Source organism: Papaver somniferum, chromosome 4, assembly GCF_003573695.1.
Source record: "Papaver somniferum cultivar HN1 chromosome 4, ASM357369v1, whole genome shotgun sequence".
NCBI classification, from domain to species: domain Eukaryota; kingdom Viridiplantae; phylum Streptophyta; class Magnoliopsida; order Ranunculales; family Papaveraceae; genus Papaver; species Papaver somniferum.
In genome coordinates this window covers 77318258-77345751 of record NC_039361.1, presented here as the reverse complement: position 1 = coordinate 77345751, position 27494 = coordinate 77318258, and the positions used below count along the sequence as shown (strand labels likewise).

Genomic DNA, 27494 nt, shown 5'->3' with positions numbered 1-27494 from the left:
GTTCTGTTTCAAAAGGTGGCGCGACAAATATTTGTAACGGCCCTGTAGCTGTTACGAATTTTGGGTTGTAACAGGAGTTGTAACAGACCTCAGCTGTTATTACGTGTCATTTTGAAACAGCTTGGCCCTGTTACGATTTTTTCGTAACAGGGAAGTCGTAACAGAGCTGAACTGTTACTACGTGTCATTTTGAAAAAACTTACAGCTGTTACTACAGGACAGGTTGAAACAACATGGAGCAGTTACGAATTTGTTAGTAACATCAAAAAAAATTATTGCCTGTCAAATACTCCCTCTTTGACCTGGTCAATATTGACCATGGTCGTTACACATTCTGCCGAAAATACGCTGGGATTCAAAATAACCTGCAAATTTTTCATTCCATCCATCTCATAGATTCAATCACACATTCAACAATAACTTCCTTTATTAACAATATTTTTTTCTCTTTCTACATTAGAATTGGTTCGGAACTTAAAAGACAATCACAAGAGTTTCAAACATTTCTAATTAACAAGAATTAGAAATTAGGATGAGCTATTTGTACATCTTGCATGTCTGAAATAAAGATGTATTCAGTACTAACCCAATGTTGTCTAATAACTAAAGAAATCCATCATAGTTTCATAACTTCACCTTGTTAAGCATTTTTAGAAGTCACTCTACTGTCCACTTCAATCCATGGATTCACCCCTGCGTATGCACATCTAAGAAATGTCATAAACCAATAATTGACTTTCGACTTATATATATAAAAAAAAAAGAGGACATAACAAAAGGTAGTAAGAGTTTTTACCTCTTAATACATTCACAACAACCAATTCTCTCAAATTCAGAGTTCTTTTGGGCAAGTGTTGGCACTTTCACAGAATTTGTCCTTAGGAAAATGGGTCGTGGATTTTATTATGCTTTAATAATATCTGGAAGTACAACTACTGGGAACATCTGTAGACAGATAAACAAACTTCATGATGTAATAAAATAGTGCTAACTGTCAAAAGCTGAAAAGCATAGAGCAATGAAAAAGGAAATGAGAGGTATTTACAAACAAAAATGACAGTGTTAAACTGCTAGAGTATCTCCATACTTGCTAAGAAAAAATCAAGTTACCTCTGAGGCAAGGGGAGCTCTTTAAATGTGTAAGATCAAAGTTACCTTTTCAGTCAAGCTCATAGCACCACGAAGACCACCCTAAAGTAAAGCAAGCTTCCCCACCAGTCTTAACATTGCTACCGGCATGTACATAAAAATGAAGTGATTTTAGGTATATACAAAATGAGAAAAGAAAAAGTAGAGAGTTGTCTAAAATACAAGTATCCCGACCTATCCTGATCCACATATTACATGGTTCAGATTGATACAACAACAACACAATGGTCCTAAGGATATCAATAACGTACCTTAGTTACACCTTCCACCTCTCCAATTACACTGCAGTTCCCACTAGCGTTATAACTCGCAAGTACAAACTCAAGGTCAAAATCCATAACTTAAACTTAATAATAATAAAAGTATAAGAATATCATCGAGACACACCTTGACATGACTTTCAGGTACGACTTCTCCGTGAAACATACGTCCTGAAGCACCAGTACAAAGCTTACCAACTACAATTACTTCATCCTCTATGTTCAACAATGAACATTTTTTCATTTCACAAACTGCTGATGAAGCTGGTGATACCATATTTCCAACAGGTAAACTTGTCGCAGCATGTGAACCTGATTGAGGTAAACTATTTTTCCCTTGATGACAGTTGACGGCTAATTCTCTTGAGGTGATGGTGATGTTTGAGGCAATTGATGCTGGCATTGAAGATTGCATATCCTTCACTATGTTGCACAATGATGCAAGGCCTGTGATAAGAACCCCCACCTTGTCGCCTAGGTTTTCCTCAGCTAAGATGCTCCCTCCTCCATTATAAGATGCACCTTTGAAACTACCATATGAAGGGAATCAAACACAAAGATGTCTTCTTTAATGAGCAGCGGAACAAAAGAGACAGTTAAGACAAATCTGTGACCAAGGAACTTACTCAACAGTCACTTGTATGGGGTTTAACAAGGATTCCTCAGAACTTTCAAGGACAAGCTGCCAAAGCACCAACATATGCTTTGTGGAAGACATGACAAGTAAAGAAGCAAGATAATCCCATCGAAGAAAAAAAAAAACTCCAGAAAATTCTTACCTGAAAGGTCTGGCAGAAAATGTTACAACATGGATCCTTTGACACTTGCTTTCCATCAACCGAGAAATGATAATCATGACCATGGCATGTATTTAGTGAAGTAAATATGAAAATACTCTTGGAACCTCCTTTGCTTTGTCACCTAGTTAGTAATTTGCCGAATGATTCCCGAATCATTCGCGAATTCGAACGTATCGATGAATAATTTCGAACATATCGATGAATAATGAATAATTTCGAACGCATCGATGAATAACGAACCAATCGGCCGAACAGGGTTCGCGCATTATATGGAAATTAAGTTTCTTATTATTCGCGTATTATTCGGATCCGCGAATTATTCGTTCAATTAAACCAATCGGCCGAACAGGGTTCGCGCATTATATGGAAGTTAAGTTTCGTATTATTCGCGTATTATTCGGATCCGCGAATTCGGACAACTGTCTGGGTCAGTTTACTCGAGTCAGTCTGAGTCCAGACTCCGGGTCAGTGATCCGAGCCCATTTCCTCTTCTCTAAAGAGAAATTAAAAATATGTTAGAGGAAATTGAACCCACGATGTCTGACATCCTAACCAAGGGTCCAACCACTGGGCCACTCGTTTGTTGGTGGTATATTCATAATGTATCACTTATATAACTCAAAAACGTTCATTTAAATTATTTTTTACCTTGACTATACCCTTAAAAATGTATTATTTATTAAATTTATATGTGCCGAATTTTCAATACCGAACTCACATTTCTAAAACGAATTATACACGTACATATTCCGTTTTGAACTACTGCCGAATAACGAACCGTTGACCGGATTTTTGACCGAATCCGATCTATCCGAATCCGTATAATTCTCGTACGTATACCGTCCCGAACTCCACTCTGTATCTCAAATTACTAACTAGGCTTTGTCACATAGATAAAGCATATAATATAATGAAAATAAGATATCAAGTTGCAACCTGATCAAAGTTTGAATAAAAGGGTAGTGATGTTGGGTAGCGTTGAAGTACTCCCCATGATTTCTCAACAAGTCCCCACCAACTACACATTAGGGAAGTATACAGGTCATCTTTAAAACTCTCTGAGATGAGCAGGAATAAAATGATGGCTAGCAAAATAATGAAGGAGAACGGAAGGCTGGATGCTTCACAAAATATGCAAACATATTACAGATTTTCAGCAGTTTGGAAATTAGGCGGTTCCTTGGTTTCATAGGCCCATCCAGGAGCAAAAATGGCAGCTGACACATCGTCCTTTTTTAGCACATCAATTGCAATATAAGTCTGGTAACCATACAAATTTGTAAGTTAAATTGTTCATGTTTAACCGAAATACAAGACCAAGCAAATAAAGATGGAAGGCCTTGCTTATAAGTGAAGCAGAAACTTCGAATCTGAGTTTTAGAAAGGAACAATGGAAGTATAAAGGAGCTACAGGACGTCAGGACCTACAACTTTGTAAGACAACATACCGTCCACTGACCACCACCAAAAGTATTCCTCCTGAAAATATCGATCCCCATGTAGACATCATATTTCCTCTCACCAACAACTTCAGCTGAAAGCTTTGGATAGTCTTCATGCAAATTGATTACAAGGAGTATAAATAGAGAAAACTGGGCAATAAGTTGATTAGAAAACTGAGGAAATCAATAAATGTGGACAAGGAAACATTACCTTCCATGTATAGTTTACAAAAATACCATCACATAGATCAAAATAAGGTTTGTTCTTTTCATTAAGTTGATCTTGCCAGTAGAGATCACCATCTATAGTCACACTTTCATACTTGTATCACCAAGTGTTGTTAAGAAACACCCACCACAAAGTGATGATAATAAAATTTAGCTAATGAGAATAAAGATTTCTCTGAGCAATCACCATATCACTAAATATCCAGGCATGGAGGAGTGCATCGTTTTTGTCAGATGATTAACAAATTCTTTCATGTTTGGAATTTGCTTCACATCCAATTTTTCTTCAATATTAATCTGCAAGTAATACCTCCGCGTCAAAGATAAAAAATTACAAAAAATAATACAATTCAATCAACAAAAGTATGTAATTCCCCATTGATTTCATTACATCATTGCTGTTAGAGCATTGCTCGGTCGAACTCGCATGCGTTGCTATCTCAAGCATGTTTGTCAATGTTAGTGATCAAAACTATAAGTCTTGATTTCTTGTCTACCATAGCTAAAGTCTCGGACTAAGATAGAAAGTGTAGTTGAGCTCAAGAACTCCATGGAAATCATCATACAAGACTAAGGACTACTCAAGGAACTGGTGGAACTTCATCGACTAAAAGGTATGTGGAGACTTGAACTTATCTATCACTCAAAAGTCTATCTACTCTATCTCCTATCTTTGAGACAAAAGTCGTTTTGCTATATAGACTTTGAATATACACATTTGCTATTTCGAGCCGAGTTTATCTCGCCTATCTATTTCTCGAAATATGTGTTGGTAAGCTTTCGCTTTAGCCAAGTTCATCTTTACCTAGTGACAAAAGGCATGATACGTTTCAATCACTTTGAAAATTGCTTACTTTGACGAAAAATAGTTTGTGAATAACAACTATATAATAGCGTCCTCTAAGAATGTTTCAATGGTTGAAATGAGAGTTTAAATTATATAACCAATGGTGGATATAAGGATTTTGTGGAAACACGTATATGTATAAGTCCCATTTCCTTGAACCGAAGTTTGCGAACTTTTTTGATCAAGAGAACCAGAACAAGAGCCGTGAACTCAGTCCGCGAACTGGCGGAAGTTCTCGACCCGAGAAAATCTGCTGGAGTTTGTGAACTCTTTCCGGGAACTCAAGTCCGCGAACTAGAGTTGGTTATATCTAAAAACGATTGTTTGTGAACTTATACTTTTATAAAAACTAAGGAATGAAAAATGCAAACCGTGGCTATAAAGTTCATGAACCGATTCGAGTGAGTCAAATCATTTTGCTTCGATTGTGTCTTGTGTAATTACATAAGATTTCCTTGCAATTGAAAAACTCTCTAACTAGTTCATTTGAGTCATTTGAACTAGTTATGGTGAAGAAGAATATGGTTGATATGAAAGTGCTTATATGGCTAACCATTTGGTTAACTATTATTGAACCAACAAATGTACATGTTTTGGTACAGTTACACAAAACTAAAATCGTGCATTTCATTTGTGTGTTACAAGCTAAGATTTTGATCCAACGGCTGAAAGATATTAGCTTGAATCTAATCAGTTTTTCATCAAACGGTGAATATTGAATTTTTTGTTACTAAGCTAACATTGATTGCAAACCCTGATTTGAAAGACTATATAAGGGAGAACTCTAGCAACTAGGAAACCTAATCCCCAAACCTCCTATGTGATACTAGTTGTATTAGCTAGAGTCGATTCTCCTTTAACCTCGGGTTTCTTCTTGTAAACCATGTTAACGACTTAAAGACTTCATTGGGATTGTGAAGCCAGACCGATACTACTTTCTCATAGTTGTGTGATCTGATCTTGCTGATTCTATCGTGTTGAGTACAATCGTAACGGTTGGCTTGAGATTAATATCTCCGATAGGCAAGATATAAAAGTAATCACAAACATCTTCGTCTCATCGTTTGTGATTCCACAATATCTTCTTTCGCCGTATCGATTAAGATTATTGTGAGGTGATTGATAATACTAGGATATTCTTCGGGAATATAAGTCCGGGTTATCAATTGGTTCTTGTTCACCTTGATTTATCAAAATACGGAACAAAACTTGTAGGTTTATCTGTGGGAGACAGATTTATTTATTCTGTAGACTTTTCTATGTGATACAGATTTGTTTATTAAAGTCTTCGACTTTGGGTCGTAGAAACTCTTAGTTGTGGGTGAGATCAGCTAAGGGAATCAAGTGCGAAGTATCCTGCTGGGATCAGAGACGTAAGGAGCGCAATTGTACCTTGGATCAGTGTGAGATTGATTTGGGTTCAACTACAGTCCAGACCGAAGTTAGTTTGTAGTAGGCTAGTGTCTGTAGCGGCTTAATACATTGTGTGTTCAATCTGGACTAGGTCCCGGGGATGCGGTTTCCTCGTTAACAAAATTCTGGTGTCTGTGTTATTTCTATTCCGCGTTATATTTTGTTATATAATTGAAATATCACAGGTTGTGCGTTTGAATCAATCAATTGGAAATCAGACCTTTGGTTGTTGATTGAAATTGATTGATCCTTGAACATTGGTTTTTGGTATCGTTCAAGTGATTTCTCTTGTATTCAATTAAAACTCGCAGATTTCTATTTGATTCAAAAATAATTGAATCAAGAAAGAGAGATATAACTCTTTGATAATTTTTTTAAGATTGAGTCTTGTTGATTCTCTTGAAAGTATATTGGAGTTTGTCCATACAGATTGCTAAGCGAAATATTGGATGTGGGTGTTAGACCCCCGCTTTTTCAATTGGTATCAGAGTGGGAAAACACGTTCAAGACCTTACAAGTCTGTGTTTGTATTGATCTGACTCTATAGACAATGAGAATATCTCCGACAACGCAACATCAGCTCAGAGTCACCCTCATAAGTTTCAAAGTCCTGAAGCTTTAAATAAAGTCTTTGTTACTGGTCCATTGTCTGAATCTGCATTGAACTGGGAAAAATCTCTTGATGAACAGTTGGATGATCTTTCGGATGACAGTGATTCAGAAGAAGGACAAAGTATTGATGAGGAAGTATCTCAGTACATCAAGTTGTTTGACCTGACTTGAAGGAAAAAAAGTCAACAACGTGCTTGAGTAAATACATGGCTCCTCTTTGTCAGGAAACAGAAAATCGAGAAAACTCTTTAAAGGATATTATTGTGGATATAAACTCTTACAGTCTATTGTTAAATATATTGAATAAGATGTACGCTCGAAAAGGTCCGAATGTGATAATCTTCTGCGAAACCTTTTCGCGTTGAAAGAAAAACTTGCAGAATCTGAAGCAAGGTATGACTCTCAACAAAAATGTTTTAATGACAAAGAGCTTAGTCTTCTTGCCAAAGAAAAATAATTGAAGATTGATCTTGATGCAGCTCTCGAAAAGGTGAAGACTCTGGAAGAGAATCTGAATAGATTCAATCTATCTCCACAAAATTATCTTCTATGATTAGAGCATGTAAAGAACATCGTTATACACGTGGTCTTGGCTATAAGGGAATAGACACTCCAAAAACTAGTAAGATCAATTTTGTTAAAGCTAATGATAATTCTTCATGTGAGAAACCTTTTTCATATTGTAATGATTCTGGAAACAAGGATTTTGCTCCTTCTAAATCTACTCACACGAGAACAGTAAAGAAAAATTCCTTTAACTGCTATTATTGCGGAAATAAAGGACATTCTGAGCGGAGATGTCGTTTTCGTTTAAGGAATGAAAAACTTCACAACATTCTTGCATGGATGTCAAAAGAAGTTATTAAACCTGTCTCTCATATTGTTGGAGTAAAAGGCATTGTCGACAATCAAGAAAAATTCTGTGATAAGATTTTTCTTAATTGTGTTTTTTAAACAAAGAATACCGACAATGGAAGAAGGTAAAATGACCTCTTAAATAACTATGAAAAGAGAAAAAGGCGTAGGAGAAAGAAAGAAAAGTTGTGTTCCTCTTCTCTATCTAAAGAAGACTATGGATCCAGCCTTCTGCTCCAGACTTTATTCATATCAATAGTCGAGTCTCAGAGCTTAAGATCAGCATAAACAGACTCAGACGGAGCATCAAAAAGACAAGGAAAGCGGCTGACTCAGGTACTTCTTTCTCCTCTCTTGATAAAACTTCCTCAAGTAAGTCAAGTGATATTTCTATAGATCCTTCCGAAGGAGAAAAATAAGAAGTCAATATTGATGAGCAAAATGCTCATCTAAATACAACATGACTGCTACACAATGTAGCATTTTTCTTGCAGTTTAAGAAGGATGCTCATAGTCTCAAGAAGTGTGTCTTGAGAATGCTGTCAAGGTTGTATGTTTTCCTTCCTTCTTTTGTTTTGATCTTAACATTTGTTGAGATTCGCTCCAGTTCCTCTCCTGAAGATTTGTCTGATCATCCTGTTTAGAGAAAAATTCCCTGTTGTTGAGCATTCCCTCCTAATAGTTGGTTCTCAACTGTTATTCTTGACAGACGAATTTCATTTCTTGTTTAAATTTCCTCTTGAGCTCTCAAAAAGCAATTTAATTTTGGTCTCCATTCTCTTGGTCACACGATAGACTCGTGACCACATGTGCACGAACCCTGACCCACACGGACGTATACAAGCTTTCCTAGGGTTTTCCATGAAACTTATTTATATACACTCATGTGTCATCTCTTGATACATTGTTCTGTAAGGTCAAAAGGTTCTACTGCTTTGGTGTGCACAATGAACGGAGGCAACAAAGGTGATGAAGTCGATAAGGGGAAGACTATTGAGTTTCACAAGAATCTTATTTTCATAACATGCTATCATGCTATTGATCATGAAAAAAACTACCAGTTCAGATGTCCTCACAACTGGTAGGAAATCTTCTTCGAGGCTTTGAAGTAGTACGTGAACAACTTGGAATTGCAACAAGGAATCTTGATTTTTTGAAAAACGAACTGAAGAAAGCAACTGAGGAGCTTTTCCACGTTCAATCTCTAGTTGCTGATCGGTATTAGCGTTTTCGAATCATGTTCTCTAAATCTTAGTTTACCTAGTAAATCTTCTATTTTATTGTTTTGTTTAAGAAGAATAACTAGAGTTTGGGATAGCCATTATTGTGATTCCACATAGCTATGTCCAACGTTTTCATCTTCGTGTTTTTTTAGATTTATTGGTTTAAATTCTAAAATTATTTGAAAGATTATTGTTGCAGTATTAATCTTTATGGTTTTATATATTGCAATTTGTTATGGGATATGTGTGTATACGTCCGTGAACTATGATTATCCCATACCTTGTCAAGATTTAAGTCCTTTATAGGTCGATATGCATGTATTGATAAAAGAAGGATTGAACTTTTGACAATACAAAAGTTAAGCCTATTATGTCAATTATTGATGGAAGATAGCTTAAAATCTTTTGTTTACAAGGATTATGTCTATTGTATGTCATTGTGCAAATGGTGATGGAAAATAGAATAAAATCCTTGATTATTCCAAAGTATTTGGTCGACCTCCAGTCTACAATTTTTGTGCATATATTGTGTTGTTCCATAAAGTGTCTTATGTTGAGCACTATCGACTGAGTTATTCTTAGCTTAGTTGTTGCTCCGTGAGGTACTTTCTGTCGAGCATGATCAACTAAATTAATCATCCTCGATTGGTTATTTAGTTATTGCTCCGTAAGTTCTCTTATGTCGAGCGTGACCAATTAAATTGATTACTTTTGTGGTTAATTTGGTTGTGTATTCCGATTACATTAATTATGGGTTCTCTTGTGATTAATCTGATTGAGTATTTTTTGAGTTTCCATAAGTTCACTTATGTTGATCATTTTCGATTGAGTTAATCATTGGGTTTCTAGTGGTTAGTTTAATTGAGTCTTATTTTTTGGATTCAAATTCATACTTGTATGTGATTTGTTATATGTCCAAAGAAATCCTTCTTTTCCTTTGAAATTAAGGTTGCTCTTGTTGTTCTTTCGAGAATGAAATTTTATGGAGGAGAGTTCTTAATTGAACTTGTGCTTAATTACCAAATTTTTGTGGGGAGTGCGGCTGTGGAATATTATAGGGGTTATCTTGTATCTTTATAGACTCCTTGATGAATGCATTTAGCTTCGGCTATATGATTGCATCTAAATAAGATGATATATGATTTCTTTTGGTCATGAAATGTCTCTTACGGAAATTTCATTAGGATTTCATTTTCGTACCTTTGCCAATTTTATTGACAAAAAGGGGGAGAATTATTATGTAGTTCACACTACAAATACATATGGCTTTCGGATCATTATGGAAGGGGGAGTGGTTTCATGTGAGATGGAGTATTGACTAAGAGGGAGTGATACATATCACCATAGTGTTGTTGTCGAAGTTGTGATACAATTGAACTTTGATACTATATAATAATACTATGACATTGTATAACAATGATTGAGAACTCTTGTTTTCTCATTGTTATAGCTACGGATTTTCAACAACGATGATGCTGAACTTACAACCTTTGGGATCATTGGAGTACTTGGAAGTGACGAAGATTTCGAGTAATGTTGAAGATTAGGTACGTGGAATAGGAGCTGCAAAAGTTAATTCATTTATTTTTGTATTCCATATGTATTGACAGTTTTATCACTAAAATTGACAAAGGGGGGGGGGGGGGGGATTGTTAGAGCATTGCTTGGTCGAACTCTCGCATGCGTTGCTATCTCAAGCATGTTTGTCAATGTTAGTGATCAAAACTATAAGTCTTGATTTCTAGTCTACTATAGCTAAAGTCTCGGACTTGGATAGAAAGTGTAGTTGAGCTCAAGAACTCCATGGAAATCATCATACAATACGAAGGACTACTCAAGGAACTGGTGGAACTTCATCGAATAAAAAGTATTTGGAGACTTGAACCTATCTACTTTATCTCCTATCTTTGAGACAAAAGTCGTTTTGCTATATAGACTTTGATTATACACATTTGCTATTTCAAGCCGAGTTTATCTTGCTTATCTTTTTTTCGGAATATGTGTTGGTAAGCTTTCGCTTTAGCCAAGTTCATCTTTACCCAGTGACGAAAGTCATGATACGTTTCAATCACTTTGAAAATTGTTTACTTTGATGAAAAATAGTTTGTGAATAATAACTATATAATAATGTCATCTAAGAATGTTTCAATGGTTGAAATGAGAGTTTAGATTATATAACCAATGGTGGATATAAGCATTGTGTGGCAACACATATATGTATAAGTCTTATTTCCTTGAACCGAAGTTTGCGAACTTTGTTGATCAAGAAAACCGGAACAAGAGCCGTGAACTCGGTCCGCGAACCCAGTCCGGAACTGGCGGAAGTTCTCGACCCGAGAAAATCTGCTGGAGTTTGTGAACTCCTTCCGGGAACTCAAGTCCGCGAACTAAGTCTGCGAACTTGAGTTGGTTATATCTAAAAACAATTGTTTGTGAACTTATACTTTTATAAAAACTAAGGAATGCAAAATGCAAACCGTGGATATAAAGTTCATGAACCGACTCGAGTGAATCAAATCGTTTTTGCTTCGATTGTGTCTTGTGTAGTTACATAAGATTTCCTTGCAATTGAACAACTCTCTAACTAGTTTATTTGAGTCATTTGAACTGGTTATGGTGAAGAAGAATATGGTTGATATGAAAGTGCTCATATAGCTAACCATTTGGTTAACTATTGTTGAACCAAGAAATGTACATGTTTGGGTACGGTTACACAAACCTAAAATCGTGCATTTCATTTGTGTGTAACAAGCTAAGATTTCGATCCAACGGTTGATAGATATTAGCTTGAATCTAATCAGGTTTTCATCTAACGGTGAATATTGAATGCTTTGTTACTAAGCTAACATTGATTGCAAACCCTGATTTGAAAGACTATATAAGGGAGAACTCTAGTGTTGATGGTGGTTTTTAGCTTCGGGTTAAAATTGTAAAACCTTACATCTGATGTGACGTCACTCTGTTAGGAAACGGAGCCATGAGTTTCCACCTCTTCACTGGCACGTTATTGAGCAACTCAATTTTCTCTTGTATAATTTACCCAGAATGGTGCATGTAGAAACAATCCCAGATATTCTTTAAATTTTGGCGCCTTGCCTATATTCACTTAATATAAGTTTCTTTGAATGCTTTCTGTGCTATGTTCCCCGGCTGAACCCTTACTGTTGATATGGCATGACAATTTGTGTTCACTCGCAGCAGAGTAGCACGAATTTCCAAGTATCAAGGATGAGGTCTTTGCATAAAGTATTCAATCAGAAAGCATGTTGCTCTCTGGCAATGAACTTAAAAAAGAGCTCTGCGTCAACACGTATAATTCAATCAATTATCCTGACTGATTTTCAAAAGTTAGGGTTTTGCGCCTTGCGCAGTATATCAGACCTTGCTTGTCGAAATTAATCCTAGGCAAACTAGGTGATTAATCCGCCATGGATTAGTAGGTGCAAAATCCTATCCAAAATCATAAAACAAGGAGCCGCAGAATAGGAACAACAACAAAGGGAGGCGTGGCCATGCCTTAGACCAAAACGATGCCATTTTCCATTGGCCACGCCCCATGCCCAACCGACGCTATTTCCCTCGACCAATCAGGTCACCTTAAAATCGCCACACACATAAGTCGTGGTTGGGCCCATACTTGTCGGCCCCATTTCTCATTGACCAATCAGGTCGATCTAAAGCCGCCACACTCACACTAGAAGTGTAGCCACGCCTATGCTTGGCCGGACCTCTCTTTTTCGACCAATCAGGTCGCTCTAAACTTTCCACACTCACATCAGAAGTGCGGCGGCTCGTGTTTGGACGACCCCTTTTCTTGACCAATCAAATCGCTCTAAACTCGCCACCATACATAAAAGGCCAAACGCACCTTGCCGCGCCACCATACTAACTGGCAAGACAAATGCTCCTTGCCACAACAACACATTAATCGGCATGCCAACATACCACTCTGCCACAACAACATGCCAACATGTCGTTCTGCCGCAGCAACATGCCAATGTGCCACAAATGACGCCGCTACGTGCTAATCCACTTTATGTTCGGAGCCAATGCCATAACGGACTCCAATTAGGATTTCATGATCGAAATAAAACTTTTTGATTCAGTAGCATAAGCCGAAACCCTAATTTTTGGTCATAGTCCACAACATGCCACGAACCACTTTAGCCTTGGTCATGCCGCCAAGCCCTAACTTTGGCCACGGCGCCAAATCCTAGCCTTGACCATGCCGCCAAGCCCTAACTTTGGCCACGATGCCAAGCCCTAGCCTTGGCCATGCCGCCAAGCCATGACTTTGGCCATGGCGCCAAATCCTAGCCTTGTCCATGCCGCCAAGCCCTAACTTTGGCCACGGAGCCAAATCCTGGGTATGACCATGCCACAACGCCGCAGACGCGGCTATGCCACCATGTCGTAGGCGCATGACCACTACGCCGCGGCTATGCCGTTATGCCATTAACAGGTGCCAACAGAATGTGGCCATAATCAATGGTCGCTCTCTCTCCTGAAATACAATCTCAGCCATCCATGTTCGTCACCGAACTGACAGACTTTTGGAAAGTTTTAGGCGACCAGCTACCTAAATCTAGTGGCCATGGATATGCCAAGCGCCACTTGCACCACCGTGCCACTGGCATGCACGAGCCATGCCATCCGTGCCACATCGTCACTGGCATGCACCAAAACACCACTGCGCCATTATCAGGCGCCAACACAAGGTAGCCATAATCAACGGCTACCTATCTCAGCCATCGAAGTTCACCACCGAACTGACAAACCTATGGTAATTTTTAGGCGACCAGCCAAAACGAGCCTAATAGCATCACATGTTATTTTCCTGCGGTAAGTCCCTTGACTTTGACTTGCCACAAGTAGCAAAGTGCTACATGTTTTCCACGAAAACACTCGAGACATCAAACATGTCACAAACTGGGGGATGCTCATCAGGGTATTGGTCTGGCGGTTTACATCTTGCGGCGTGCAATGCGCCCGTTACAAGAAAGTGTCATGAAGCAGGACTATTAGAGGTGGTAAAAAGTAACAGTGTAAACGAATTCACTTCCTTCATCATGGGAGCATAATGACTGACGGTTACACGTTACTCTATTTTCTTCCACCACTCAATCGTTCCCACTTCATACGAGACCAGGGTATGTTTCAATATGACTTGTGTAAATAGGCTTCACCTATTTTCACCAAAAAACAAGTTTTGGTCGGCAACAACATAGTATCCAGAAATCACCTAGTAGCTTTCATTTCTGCTAGACAATTCTACTTTCTGATACAAGTCATAAACAACTACACCTTCAGAATCAACCATTCTGGTCTCAACACTCTCTTCGCTTCCCGCCCTAAGACCAACCCTTCTCCTTCACTTTGTGACCGAAGCAATCCTAGAACGACCATTTCTTGGTTTAGGCCAGGATTGTACAGATTGATCTCTCGAATCAAAAGTACTCCCGTGCAGTGCATTGTTTAGGGTTTAGATCCGTTTCTCATCCACACACCCAAAATTACCAAAATCAGCAGAAACAGTTTTCACCCACAAATATCTAGCAACTGGGAAACCTAATCCCCATACCTCCTGTGTGATACTAGTTGTATTAGCTAGAGTCAATTCTCCTTTAACCTTAGGTTTCTTCTTGTAAACCAGGTTAACGACTTAAAGACTTCACTGGGATTGTGAAGCCAGACCGATACTACTTTCTCGTAGTTGTGTGATTTGATCTTGCTGATTCTATCGTATTGTGTACAATCGTAAAAATTGGCTTGAGATTAATATCTCCGATAGGCAAGATATAAAAGTAACCAAAAACATCTTCGTCTCATCGTTTGTGATTCCACAATATCTTCTTTCATCGCATCGATTAAGATTATTGTGAGGTGATTAATAATACTAGGCTGTTCTTCGGGAATATAAGTCTGGGTTATCAATTGGTTCATGTTCACCTTGATTTATCAAAAGACGGAACAAAAGTTGTAGGTTTATCTGTCGGAGACATATTTATCTATTCTGTAGACTTCTTTGTGTGATACAGATTTGTTTATTAAAGTATTCGACTTTGGGTCATAGCAACTCTTAGTTGTGGGTGAGATCAACTAAGGGAATCAAGTGCGTAGTATCCTGTTGGTATCAGAGACGTAAGGAGCGCAACTGTACCTTGGATCAGTGTGAGATTGATTGGGGTTCAAATATAGTCCAGACAGAAGTTAGTTTGTAGTAGGCTAGTGTCTGTAGCAGCTTAATACAGTGTGTGTTGAATCTGGACTAGGTCCCAAGGTTTTTCTGCATTTACAGTTTCCTCATTAACAAAATTCTGGTGTCTGTGTTATTTCTATTCCGCATTATATTTTGTTATATAATTGAAATATCACAGATTGTGCGTTTGAATCAATCAATTGGAAATCCGACCTTTGGTTGTTGATTGAAATTGATTGATCCTTGAACATTGTTTTTGGTACCGTTCAAGTGATTTCTCTTGTATTCAATTAAGACTCACAGATTTCTATTTGTTTGAGAAATAATTGAATCAAGAAAGAGAGATATAACTCTTTGATATACTTTTTTAAGATTGAGTCTTGTTGATTCTCTTGAAAGTATATTGAAGTTTGTCCATACAGATTGCTAAGCGGAATATTTAGTGTGGTTGTTAAACCCCCGCCTTTTCAATTGAAGCTACTAAAGTAAGCACCTGGTGCTAAAATATGGATCCATCCTGCACAGTATAATTGAATCAACAAAGTAGTACACCCATGTCTGAAATGTAAACTGAAACACACTCAAAATCCATGTCTATGCTCTTCTTTGGGAGCTATATTCAAACACTACATCTATTACCCACTACCTCATCCTTCCCAAGCTAATCCTAACCCAAGATTTTCACAAGCATATGACAACAACCCGCATGAAACAAAATCACAAAACATTACCATCCAGCCATCAAATCCCAAAGCAACTGCAAGCTCTGATAAACGCTCAGCATACCTTTGCGCCGATTGTTTCGTTGCGAAAATATCATTATAAATCAGTTTCCTTTCATCCCATTCAACTATAAATGTTCCCAGTGCCTACAAAACAAAAAATTCATAGCATACACAAAATCAAACATCTTGAGGTTGATATGATTAAGGGATAACCCTATATGTGATAACCGCAATTGCACGGTGTCTAACTAGTAGACAAAGGCAAGTACGGGTCGTTCCCACAGGGAGCGATGGAAATACCAATAATCAATATCTCTGATAAAACTAACACGAAATAATATTTTGGATTTTTGAAATTGAAAAAGAAATAAAAAATATTAAAATAAAATCAATGTAAAGTCGGTAACCAGGGATATGAAAATGTTTGGGTTCCAGGAATTCGTTGCAGGAAAATTACTCGTATTCAATCACAAAGGGTCTCAAGTAAACTCAAGTAGAGCGGCAAACCTAACTACTCATACATGAAAGATATTTCATTTACGAATCATTGACAAGAATCATCAAAAATGAATTATTTGTTCTCACCTAAAAGTAGAATTTCTAAACACTAATCATACATGGCATGAAGAGTCAAATAATATTCATAATTCAATTATTACTTAGGTTCAATGAGTTTTTCTACTAATCCAACAATGAACTATACACGGCATAGCACATGCAAAATCTAAACATTGATAGAGAGACAAAATTATTAAACTTAAGTTCGATTGATAGAAAACCCTTTTTCATGCAAACAAATAAATCCTACAACTAGCTCAAAACAATGTTACTAGCCAAAATATCGAGTCCTAACTAATATAAATACGGATATAAAATGTAGCACTACATTCTTATCAACACCCCCACACTTATATTTTGCTAGTCCTCGAGAAAAAACAAAGAATATATCCGCTCCACAGCTGGATAAGAAGTGACGTCTGCTAAACAACTAGACGAAACAAAAAAACTGTGGTATAGATATGTCTGCTAAACATCTAGACGTATCTGTTAAACAACGAGATCGAGAAATGTCCGCTAAACAGCTAGACGGATCCGCTAAACAGCTAGACAGAAAGACCCGCTAAACAGCTAGACAGAAAGACCCTCTAAACAACTGATCATTTTTATTTATTTATTTATATAATTTTTTTTAAAGACCCGCTCAACAGCTGGTCATATTATGCAAAAAAAAATTCATTTTTTTTAGATCGCAACGAAAATGCCACTCCCTCACACTTAAACGTTACATTGTCCTCAATGTAATTGAGTCATCCAACGTACTCGAAATTAAGATGGAAAATTCAAGCAAATAAATAAAAGATATAGGAAAGAAAACAAATCTGATGGGTTGGTGATGATATTTTTCAATGATGTTGTAGTAATAAGTTCGTTGAGACTTGTGAAAGCAAAAGATTTTAGACTTATAAAACTTAAAAATAGAAAACTTATTGCAAAATTGATTTCAAGATATTAAAAGTAACCAAGACACTAGATTCCACTATTACACATGAATGAACGATACCAAATATGTTTCAAAACTCTAATTATCCTTTAAGTCCTTTATTTCTTAATTCACACATAATCAAACATATTCCCAAATATTAATTGTATTCCCTAAGAATAGACTATCAATCAATTAAACAAAGTATAATCTATCAAATTGAATCACAAGTAATTAAGAAAATTATGTGAACATTTAGAACTCCGCAAAAGCGGTGATTGAATGAATTATAAATTGTAAATTAGAGAAAATAAAATTGTTACCAATCATTCATGCATAGATAGCTTCATCCATTGCCTTGGTTGCGCGAGAATTAGCTCATCATCATGGAAACACGCTCAAAATTCATTTTTATTGCTCAAAGGGTGTTTACAAAGATGAAATGGGAGAAACATTGATAAAACAGTGATTTTCTTTTCTCTCCCAAAAACTCTCCCCAAATGTGCTCTCTAGCTCTCTATTTATACACACAAATACACATCACTCAAATATATTCTTCCATAACTCCAAAATCTTCTTCTTTTTAATTAAAAATATCTTCAGGAATTTTTCCTTCTCTTTATTCTATATATATCTTTATTAAACCCATATCTTCTTTAATTCGCAGAATAAAATCCAAGATAAAATCTTCTAAGGATATCTTTCTTGTTTAATACAAGATAACTTCCTTTTTCTTCAAAACTTCATATATGTTTGTAAGGCAAGAAGATATTCTTATCTTAAAGATAATAAATCCTTTACCATTGAAACCAAATTTCCCGTCAATTTTGCTTTTCAAATCAAGGAAGAAGATGGAGCCCCCTTATCCAGTGATGGGGTGCGATTAGAAGTTGGTTCCCTGGGGTGCCCCTTATCAGTTAGGTGCCCCTTATCCAAAAATGAGAGTCCGAATAACATGTGTCATCCAGGTGCCTATACGAATTATTCGAGCCGAATTTTCCAAAAATGTTTATTTTCCAAAAATACCTACAAGCACATAAAACACCATAATAAGTAGAAAATCGAGTACCAACAATACTGAAAATTAAGGACAATTTGGTCACAAAAATGTGTCTATCAAATACTTCCAAACTTATTATTTGCTAGTCCTCGAGCAAATCTAATTTAGAAAAATAAAAATGACTACACTTAGTAATGGACTGAGATACCGGTTGGTATGATGGTCTGGTCTCAAACTTTTTTTTTTTTTTTTTTTATGTATCTCAACACCCTATTTCACCCTAGCAATGGTAACAACTTGAGTCGTGTGCCCCACCAAATCACTTAAGAAATAAAAACAGAAGGGATTAGGATTCAACGAGTTATGGCGAAACTACCATGTTTTTTTTTTATTCTAACACCTGAGCTCTGTGCTTTTATGAAGAGATTCTTTAGATGTTTCCATCTAATCAGATTGGTTCCTCAACTCCTACAACCAAGATGTTCCCATCCACTTAGATTGGTTAGTGCCAACCTTAATAAGCATAAATTTCTAGGCTCTGGAGTTTATTTATTGCAACTAAAAGCTAACAAAAAGTTTCTTCCCCACCCCAAAACTTAAATCTAACATTGTCCTCAATGTTTCTAATGAAAGAGCAATACCAAAAAGTAAGGTAACACGAGGAATCAGTAAAGAGAGAAGTCGGAAAGATAGTACCCGGGTAAAGAGAGAAATCAAAAACTAATATACAACATACAATCGCCTCGATGGTCAATCAAGGGTAAACAGGGTCCTCCAGAGGGACCTCCTCAACATCACCTGTAGGAAAGGGCTCTAAAAAGGGTTTCAATCTCTGATCGTTAACCTTCGAAGAACTACTACCATCTGGTGTCTCGATCTCAACAGCTCCATGAGGAAAGACAATGCGAACAATAAAAGGACCCGTCCACCGAGAACGTAACTTCCCAGTGAAAAGATGCAAGCGGGTATCATACAGAAGAACTTTTTTACTTGGAGAAAATGACTTTCTTAAAATATTCTTATCATGCACAAGTTTCATTTTGTTCTTATACTCCTTCGCACCATCGTAAGCATCTATATGAATCTCTTCCAACTCATTGAGATGGAGTTTCCTATGGGCTCCTGCCTTTTCAAGTGAAAAATTTAGCTGCTTAACAGCCCGATAAGCTCTATGTTCTAACTCAACAGGTAAATGACATGCCTTTCCATACACAAGCCGATAAGGCGACATTCCAATGGGGGCCTTAAACGCAGTACGGTAAGCCCATAAGGCATCAGTAAGCCTAGACGACCAGTCTTTCCGATAAGGATTAACTGTTTTCTCTAATATACACTTTATCTCCCTATTGGAAACCTCTACCTGACCAATAGTCTGTGGATGATACGGGGTAGCTACCTTATGTGTAATACCATATTTCTTCATCAAAAGCCTACAAGGTCCATTACAAAAGTGCGACCCTCCATCACTAATTATAGCACGCTGTGTACCAAAACGTGTAAGTATATTATTTTTCAAGAACTCAATCACAACCCTATGGTCATTGGTTTTACACGCAACCTCCTCAATCCACTTAGATACATAGTCTACAGCGACAAGGATGTAAAGTTTACCAAAATAATTAGGAAAGGGACCCATAAAGTCAATACCCCATACATCAAAGACCTCAACAACTAAAATAGGGTTCAAGGGCATCATGTTCCTACAGGAAATGATTCCTAATTTCTGGCAACGTTCACAAGTAACACAGTAACTGTGGGAGTCTTAAACAACGAAGGCCAATAGAATCCACACTGCAATATTTTAGCAGCAGTCTTCTTAGCACTAAAGTGACCCCCACAAGCATGATCATGACAAAAGGAAATAATACTGGACTGGTCATTCTCAGGTATACATCTCCTAATAATCTGGTCTGGACAATACTTAAACAAATAAGGATCATCCCAAAAGAAGTGCTTCACCTCGGCTAAAGACCTAGAACGATCTTGTTTACCCCAATGTTGGGGCATTCGACCAGTAACAAGATAATTCACTATATTCGCATACCAAGGTGCTTGGGTAACGAAGAACAGTTTTTCATCAGGAAAACTATCCCTAACAGGAGGAGAATCATTAAGGGTATCCACAACAATCCTAGACAAGTGGTCTGCTACTACATTTTCTGCACCTTTTTTTATCTCTAATGTTTAAGGAAAATTCCTTCAACAATAGGATCCATCTAATCAATCTAGGTTTAGTATCCTTCTTGGAAAGAAGGTACTTCAAAGCAGCATGATCAGTAAAGATTATGACCTTAGACCCTAAGTGGTAGGATCTAAACTTGTCTAAGGCAAACACAATAGCTAATAGTTCCTTCTCCGTAATGGTATAGTTCAATTGGGCATCATTCAGAGTTTTGCTAGCATAGTAAATCACATGAAGTAACTTATTTTCTCGCTGACCTAGCACAACACCAATAACATAATCTGAAGCATCACACATGATCTCAAAGGGTAGGTTCCAGTTGGGTGCCTGGACTATGGGGTCCGTAGTGAATAAAGTCTTAAGCTTCTCAAAAGCCTCTAAACAAGCATCATCAAAGACAAACATAACATCTTTTGCAAGAAAATTGCAAAGAGGTTTAGAAATCAAGCTAAAATCCTTAATGAATCGGCGATAAAAACCTGCATGCCCTAAGAATGACCTAATATCTCTTACGGTTTTTAGGACCTGTAAAGTTTTAATGAGGTTAACTTTGGCTCTATCTACCTCTATACCCTTCGAAGATACGATATGCCCTAGAACAATTCCTGAACGAACCATGAAGTGACATTTCTCCCAATTAAGCACTAAATTCTTTTCCTTACACCTAGTCAAAACTAATGACAAATGATGCAAGCACTCATAGAAATACAAACCAAACACTGAAAAATCATCCATAAAGACCTCTAAGAACCGTTCTACCATGTCAGAACATATGCTCAACATACAACGCTGAAAGGTCGCAGGGGCATTACATTGCCCGAAAGGCATGCGTCTATACGCAAAGGTACCAAAGGGACAGGTAAAATTGGTTTTCTCTTGGTCTTCTGAGGCAATAACAACCTGATTATAACCGCAGTATCCATATAAAAAGCAATAATGTCTACGTCCAACTAATCTCTCTAGCATTTGGTCGATGAAGGGAAGGGGAAAGTGGTCCTTCCTAGTGACCTTGTTCAATTTCCTATAGTCAATACATACACGCCAACCCGTGGTCACCCGGGTTGGGATTAACTCATTGTTATCATTCTGGACTACAGTAATACCGGATTTCTTGGGAACAACCTGAACGGGGCTGACCCACTTACTGTCTTAAATGGGGTAGATAATGCCTGCATCTAACAACTTAAGAACCTCGGTTCGAACTACTTCTTTCATATTAGGGTTCAGTCGACGTTGCATCTCCCTAGAAGGTTTGGTGTCACTCTCTAAATAGATCTGATGCATACAATCAGTAAGACTTATACCCTTAATGTCTGTTATGGTCAACCCTAAAGCTTCCTTGTTATTCTGAAGGACAGTCACTAGCCTACTTTCCTGATCACTATCCAAGTCGGATGCTATAATCGCAGGTAAAGTTTCAGATGGGCCTAAAAACACATACTTCAGGGAATCTGGTTATGGTTTAAGGTCCAACTTAGGAGGCTTTTCTAACGAAGGAACTAGGGTAGACTCAGAAACGGGTAGAGGTTCGAACTTAGGTTTCCAGCCATTACTAGTGTCTATCAAATGGGTTGAATCTAACAAAGCATTCACCTCATTAATCACATCTTCATCATCAAAATCAATCCCAAAGTGAGTTAGGCATTTCTCTAATGGATCTTCTAACAAAGTGTTTGGTAATGACTCCTCGACTATTGTTCCTATCATGTTCACCTCTTCTATGTTCGAGTCATCTAATTCAGAAGGTAGATTACTAATATTAAAAATGTTCAGCTCAATAGTCATATTACCAAAAGACAAATTCATAATACCATTTCGACAGTTAATGATCGCATTGGATATAGATAAAAACGGGCGACCTAAAATCACTGGTATTTGGTTCTCTGGGTCAGGGACAGGTTGGGTATCTAGGATAACAAAATCCACTGGATAAATAAACTTGACGACCTCAATAAGAACGTCCTCGATCACACCACGAGGAATTTTAACGGACCTATCAGCTAACTGAAGTGTCATCTGTGTAGGTTTCATCTCACCAAGTCCTAGATTAAGGTACACATGGTATGGCAGTAAGTTCACACTGGCTCCTAAGTCAAGCAAAGCTTTCTCGACACGGTATTTACCTATTGTGCAAGAAATAGTAGGGGACCCTGGGTCTTTATACTTAGGAGTAGTGGTATTCTGAATAATAGAACTCACATGACTAGCTAGGAAGGCTTTCTTCTGGACACTAAGTTTTCGCTTTCGCGTACACATATCCTTAAGAAACTTGGCATAAGCGGGAATCTTCTTAATCGCATCTAACAAGGGGAGGTTGATAGTAACCTACTTAAAAACCTCCAATATATCATTAAAGTTGGACTCCCTCTTAGTTGGAACTAGCAGCTAGGGGAACGGGGCTCTGGGAACAAAGTCGGGCTCAGCATGACCTTCATTGGTCTCTTTGGAGACTCTATCAGTCTCCTCATTTTCTGGCTCAGAAGGGTGAACTACAGCATGTTCACTATCAGGCATGGCAACCTTATTGTCAACTTTCTTTCCACTCCTAAGGGTTGTTATAGAATTCACATGATTGTACGATTTCTCTCCTTTAGGGTTAGGATTAGTTTGACTAGGGAACTTTCCATCTTCTCTTTCACTAAGAAACTTAGATATTTGGCCGACTTGAAGTTCTAAGTTAGCAAGAGACTGGGAATTATTCTTAAAATTCTGCCTGGTTTCTTCTTGATAACCACAGTGGTTCTTTGATAATATCTCATGGTTCTTTGCTAACATAGTAAGGGTTTCTTCTAAGGTGGAGATCTTTTTCTCATTCTCAAACTGGGGTTGACCTGAAGAGTTCTTAGCACAACGAAAACCTAGGGGAGGCTGAGAATTACTAGACTGTCCTTGATTCTGACCCTTAGACCAAGAAAAATTATGATGGTTTCTCCAACCAGGGTTGTAAGTCTCTGAGTATGGGTCAAACTTCTGTCGGTTCTCAAACCTATCATTGTTATAGACAGCATGGGCATGCTCTTCACTAACCTGACCTTCCTAAAACGAGTTATTGGGTTCTACTCCACAACTAGACACTTGAGAGGCTCTAAACCTATCATCAGGTTCAACAAGAGACCTATGTTTAGGATGATTCAATTCCAAAGCTTCTAACCTTCTAGACAAAGCAGCAAACTTAGCATCAGACTCGAAGCTTGTATCTACCACATTGGTGCTACTTCTATTGACCAGGAGTCTTTTGGGGGGTTCAACACAAGACTCCCACTGTTGGGATTTTTCAGCGACAGCTCCTAAGAAGGTGAAAGCATCATCAACACTTTTACTAGTGAACTCACCAGCGCACATAGACTCAACCATGGCTTTGGTTAAATAGTCTAAACCGTCATAAATAATCTCTACGAGTTTTATCTTATCAAATCCATGGTGAGGATACTGGGATAAGAGATCATTGAATATCTCTAAGAACCTATAAAGAGACTCTCCCTCTTGTTGCATACTAGCACTAATTTTCTTCCTAACAGACGCAGTTTTATGCTTAGGGTAGAATTTCATACAGAAAGCAGCAATAAGTTCCTTCCATGTTTCAATGGATTCAGATGGTAGGTTGTTCAACCAGGTCTTGGCTTTATCTCTCATGGAAAGGGGAAACATCTTAAGTTTCAAGACTTCATCAGTAAGGTCTTTTATTCTAATTGTCTCACAAATTTCCTCAAAGTCCCTAATATGAAAATAAGGGTTCTCGTCATCTTTCCCTAAGAATATAGGGATCATCTGAAGAATACTAGGTTTTATCTCGAAATTAGCCGTAGTGGCTGGAAATTTAATGCACGAAGCTCGAGTGGACCTAGTTGGGAACATGTAATCTTTCAAAGTTGCCATCGCTGGCACAACTGAAGTACTAGGGGAATTTTCCTCACGAAGAGACAGATTCTCAAAACTGAAGTTTCCAAAAACAGGGCTCTCAAAAGAAGAGTCTTCGATCTCCCCGCTTTCACAAGAAGAACTGCTAGGTTTATCACTAATCAAATGACCTAGAGTGTTTCTTTTCCAAGCCCGCTCTTTAATAACCTTGGGCATACACTAGAAAAACAAAAGAAAAAAAAAAGAAATCCTAAAAGGAAGGGAAGTTCTATGCAAACAAGGCTGACTCCACCAAAGCAAACCTAAATATTTCTAGCAAACAAAAAGCATGATGGCTCCAGTTAGATTGTTTCTAGACCAGCTTCTAATCTTTCGAAAGGGAATTCGTTATAATTTAAGCAAATCCCTCTGGAATCAACCCGAGTTTAAGTAAGTTGAATCGAGACGAGGGAAGCTCAATGGAGATTTTATACCCAAGGCCTCACCGGCGTTACAAGGCGGCGTATTCAACTCACAGAAACCATCATGAACTTTGAAGCATGCTTAAAAGAGTAAACAATATTTTTCGAATGACTTTCCTATTAAACTCGTTACCCTATAGGTCTCATTCTAGTCAAATTTTAGGCTTAGATTCGTGTTTGGTTTCATTTTCCTAAGGCGGGCGAGAAGGGAACAATGATGAAATCCGAACCCTTATCTTGTATGGCCAGTCCTTGCCCTTTACTAGAAAATTAAAGCAGCCGTTTTCAAATCCTCAGCATATATGCAAACAAAGGAATACAGTAACTCGTTGACAGGAGATTCGCGAGTGTTTCGACAAACTTACCTCCCGTACCAGACGGGGGATGAACCGCTGAAGTCGACTCGGACCACGACTCCTATGTCATGTACGAACTCGAAGGGCCGAGGCGATATCGTAATCGCCGTCCTTCTCTTCAAACAATTGATATTTAAACTACCCTTCCGTAGGGTTTAAAAAAAACAAAAGTCCAAAAGTCCAAAATCCAAAGTCCAAAAATAAAGTGCAAAAGAAAAAGATAATCTAAAATAAATAAAAAAATAAAAAATTGTCTCTCTTTCACTCTTTTTTTTTTTAATTAATTTACTCTCCTTTTCTTTCGCTCTTTTCGCTTTGCCTTTACTCCAAATCTTTAAGTATTCACCAAAAGGTTTGGCAAATTTTTCTTTCGCTCCAAATTCCAAAATCTGTAAGGAAAAGACAAAAACCCAAAAACGTAAAGAAGAAAAAATAAAATAAAAATGAAAAACAAATAAAAACCTTAAAAAAAAAAATCTAAAAACTCTAGCCTAAAGACAAGTCCGCGTCGGCGGCGCCAAAAATTGATGATATTTTTCAATGATGTTGTAGTAATAAGTTCGTTGAGACTTGTGAAAGCAAAAGATTTTAGACTTATAAAACTTAAAAATAGAAAACTTATTGCAAAATTGATTTCAAGATATTAAAAGTAACCAAGACACTAGATTCCACTATTACACATGAATGAACGATACCAAATATGTTTCAAAACTCTAACTATCCTTTAAGTCCTTTATTTCTTAATTCACACATAATCAAACATATTCCCAAATATTAATTGTATTTCCTAAGAATAGACTATCAATCAATTAAACAAAGTATAATCTATCAAATTGAATCACAAGTAATTAAGAAAATTATGTGAACATTTATAACTTCGAAAAAGCGGTGATTGAATGAATTATAAATTGTAAATTAGAGAAAATAAAATTGTTACCAATCATTCATGCATAGATAGCTTCATCCATTGCCTTGGTTGCGTGAGAATTAGCTCATCATCATGGAAACACGCTCAAAATTCATTTTTATTGCTCAAAGGGTGTTTACAAAGATGAAATGGGAGGAACAATGATAAAACAATGATTTTCTTTTCTCTCCCAAAAACTCTCCCCAAATGTGCTCTCTAGCTCTCTATTTATACACACAAATACACATCACTCAAATATATTCTTCCATAACTCCAAAATCTTCTTCTTTTTAATTAAAAATATCTTCAGAAATTTTTCCTTCTCTTTGTTCTATATATATCTTTATTAAACACATATCTTCTTTAATTCGCAGAATAAAATCCAAGATAAAATCTTCTAAGGATATCTTTCTTGTTTAATACAAGATAACTTCCTTTTTCTTCAAAACTTCATATATGTTTGTAAGGCAAGAAGATATTCTTATCTTAAAGATAATAAATCCTTTACCATTGAAACCAAATTTCCCGTCAATTTTTCTTTTCAAATCAAGGAAGAAGATGGAGCCCCCTTAACCAGTCTTGGGGTGCGATTAGCAGTTGGTTCCCTGGGGTGCCCCTTATCATTTAGGTGCCCCTTATCCAAAACTGAGAATCCGAATAACATGTGTCCTCTGGGTGCATATACCAACTTTTCGAGCCGAATTCTCCAAAAAAGTTTATTTTCCAAAAATACCTACAAACACATAAAACACCATAATAAGTAGAAAATCGAGTACCAACAATACTGAAAATTGAGGACAATTTGATCACAAAAATGTGTCTATCAGTTGGCTCCCATGAAGCGCGATCGTATGGGTTGACTCCCATGAAGCATAATCTTTGTATCCATCTTTGCGCATATTGAGAACCTCAAACAAGATGAGGTTGCACCAAAGTAACCAGCAAAGCATATATATAAAGTCTGAAAAGTTGGGGATCAACCCAACGAACCAGGTCAGCTGCAAATATGAACCTGCAACCACTAAAAACATCCGAAAATATGTGTAAATCCGTTCCCAATAGAATATAGTCCTTAGTCGATATAATTAAATGACTCACATGGACAACAAACATAGAATGTATATTAGTTTCTATCTGGGACACACTCTTTAAATCAGGTTCAAGATGAGCTGAAATAACTTCCGTCGACACAATATCTTCTTTAGAAATCAGAGGAAGTAATGATTTGACATTGTCAAAAGGCAAAGAATCATCAAACTCAGCACAATGACCTAAACATGCATTTAGTGGTTTAAGTTCATAAAAATCAGTAACTCCTAAATCTGGTTCTAAGTCCGCGGAAATAAGTTCCGTTGTTGAGTTACCTTGATTAACCATAGGAGGGCACAATGCATCGACAATATCAATAGGCATAGGACCACAGGACTTGGCAAAAGGAGCTAAGCAAACAATTCTTGGTTCTAATTTCTTATTGTGAATTAACTTACCAGTATCCAT

The 27494-nt window shown here is 37.3% G+C and overlaps 1 protein-coding gene across 1 annotated transcript; it reads right to left on the bottom strand.

The window, feature by feature from the left end:
• Positions 1 to 903: 903 nt before the first annotated feature.
• LOC113272719 (cytosolic endo-beta-N-acetylglucosaminidase 1-like) lies at positions 904 to 27494 on the bottom strand. The gene is made up of 13 exons (XM_026522518.1): positions 27362 to 27494; positions 27096 to 27268; positions 15760 to 15897; positions 4067 to 4176; positions 3863 to 3974; positions 3658 to 3765; positions 3357 to 3469; positions 3146 to 3227; positions 2189 to 2269; positions 2036 to 2091; positions 1537 to 1939; positions 1156 to 1191; positions 904 to 945 (listed from the first exon to the last, which is right to left on the bottom strand). The coding sequence occupies exons 1-13, from the start codon at positions 27492 to 27494 to the stop codon at positions 904 to 906; spliced, it is 1587 nt and encodes a 528-aa protein (XP_026378303.1).

Excerpts from the sequence above, each read along its gene's own strand:
- LOC113272719 (XM_026522518.1), bottom strand. The coding sequence starts at position 27,494 with ATGGATACTGGTAAGTTAATTCACAATAAGAAATTAGAACCAAGAATT. Across the intron at positions 2,092-2,188 it reads TTTTCTGCCAGACCTTTCAG|CTTGTCCTTGAAAGTTCTGA; the intron begins GTAAGAATTTTC and ends GTGCTTTGGCAG. Across the intron at positions 1,192-1,536 it reads TACCTGAAAGTCATGTCAAG|GGTGGTCTTCGTGGTGCTAT; the intron begins GTGTGTCTCGAT and ends GCTTTACTTTAG.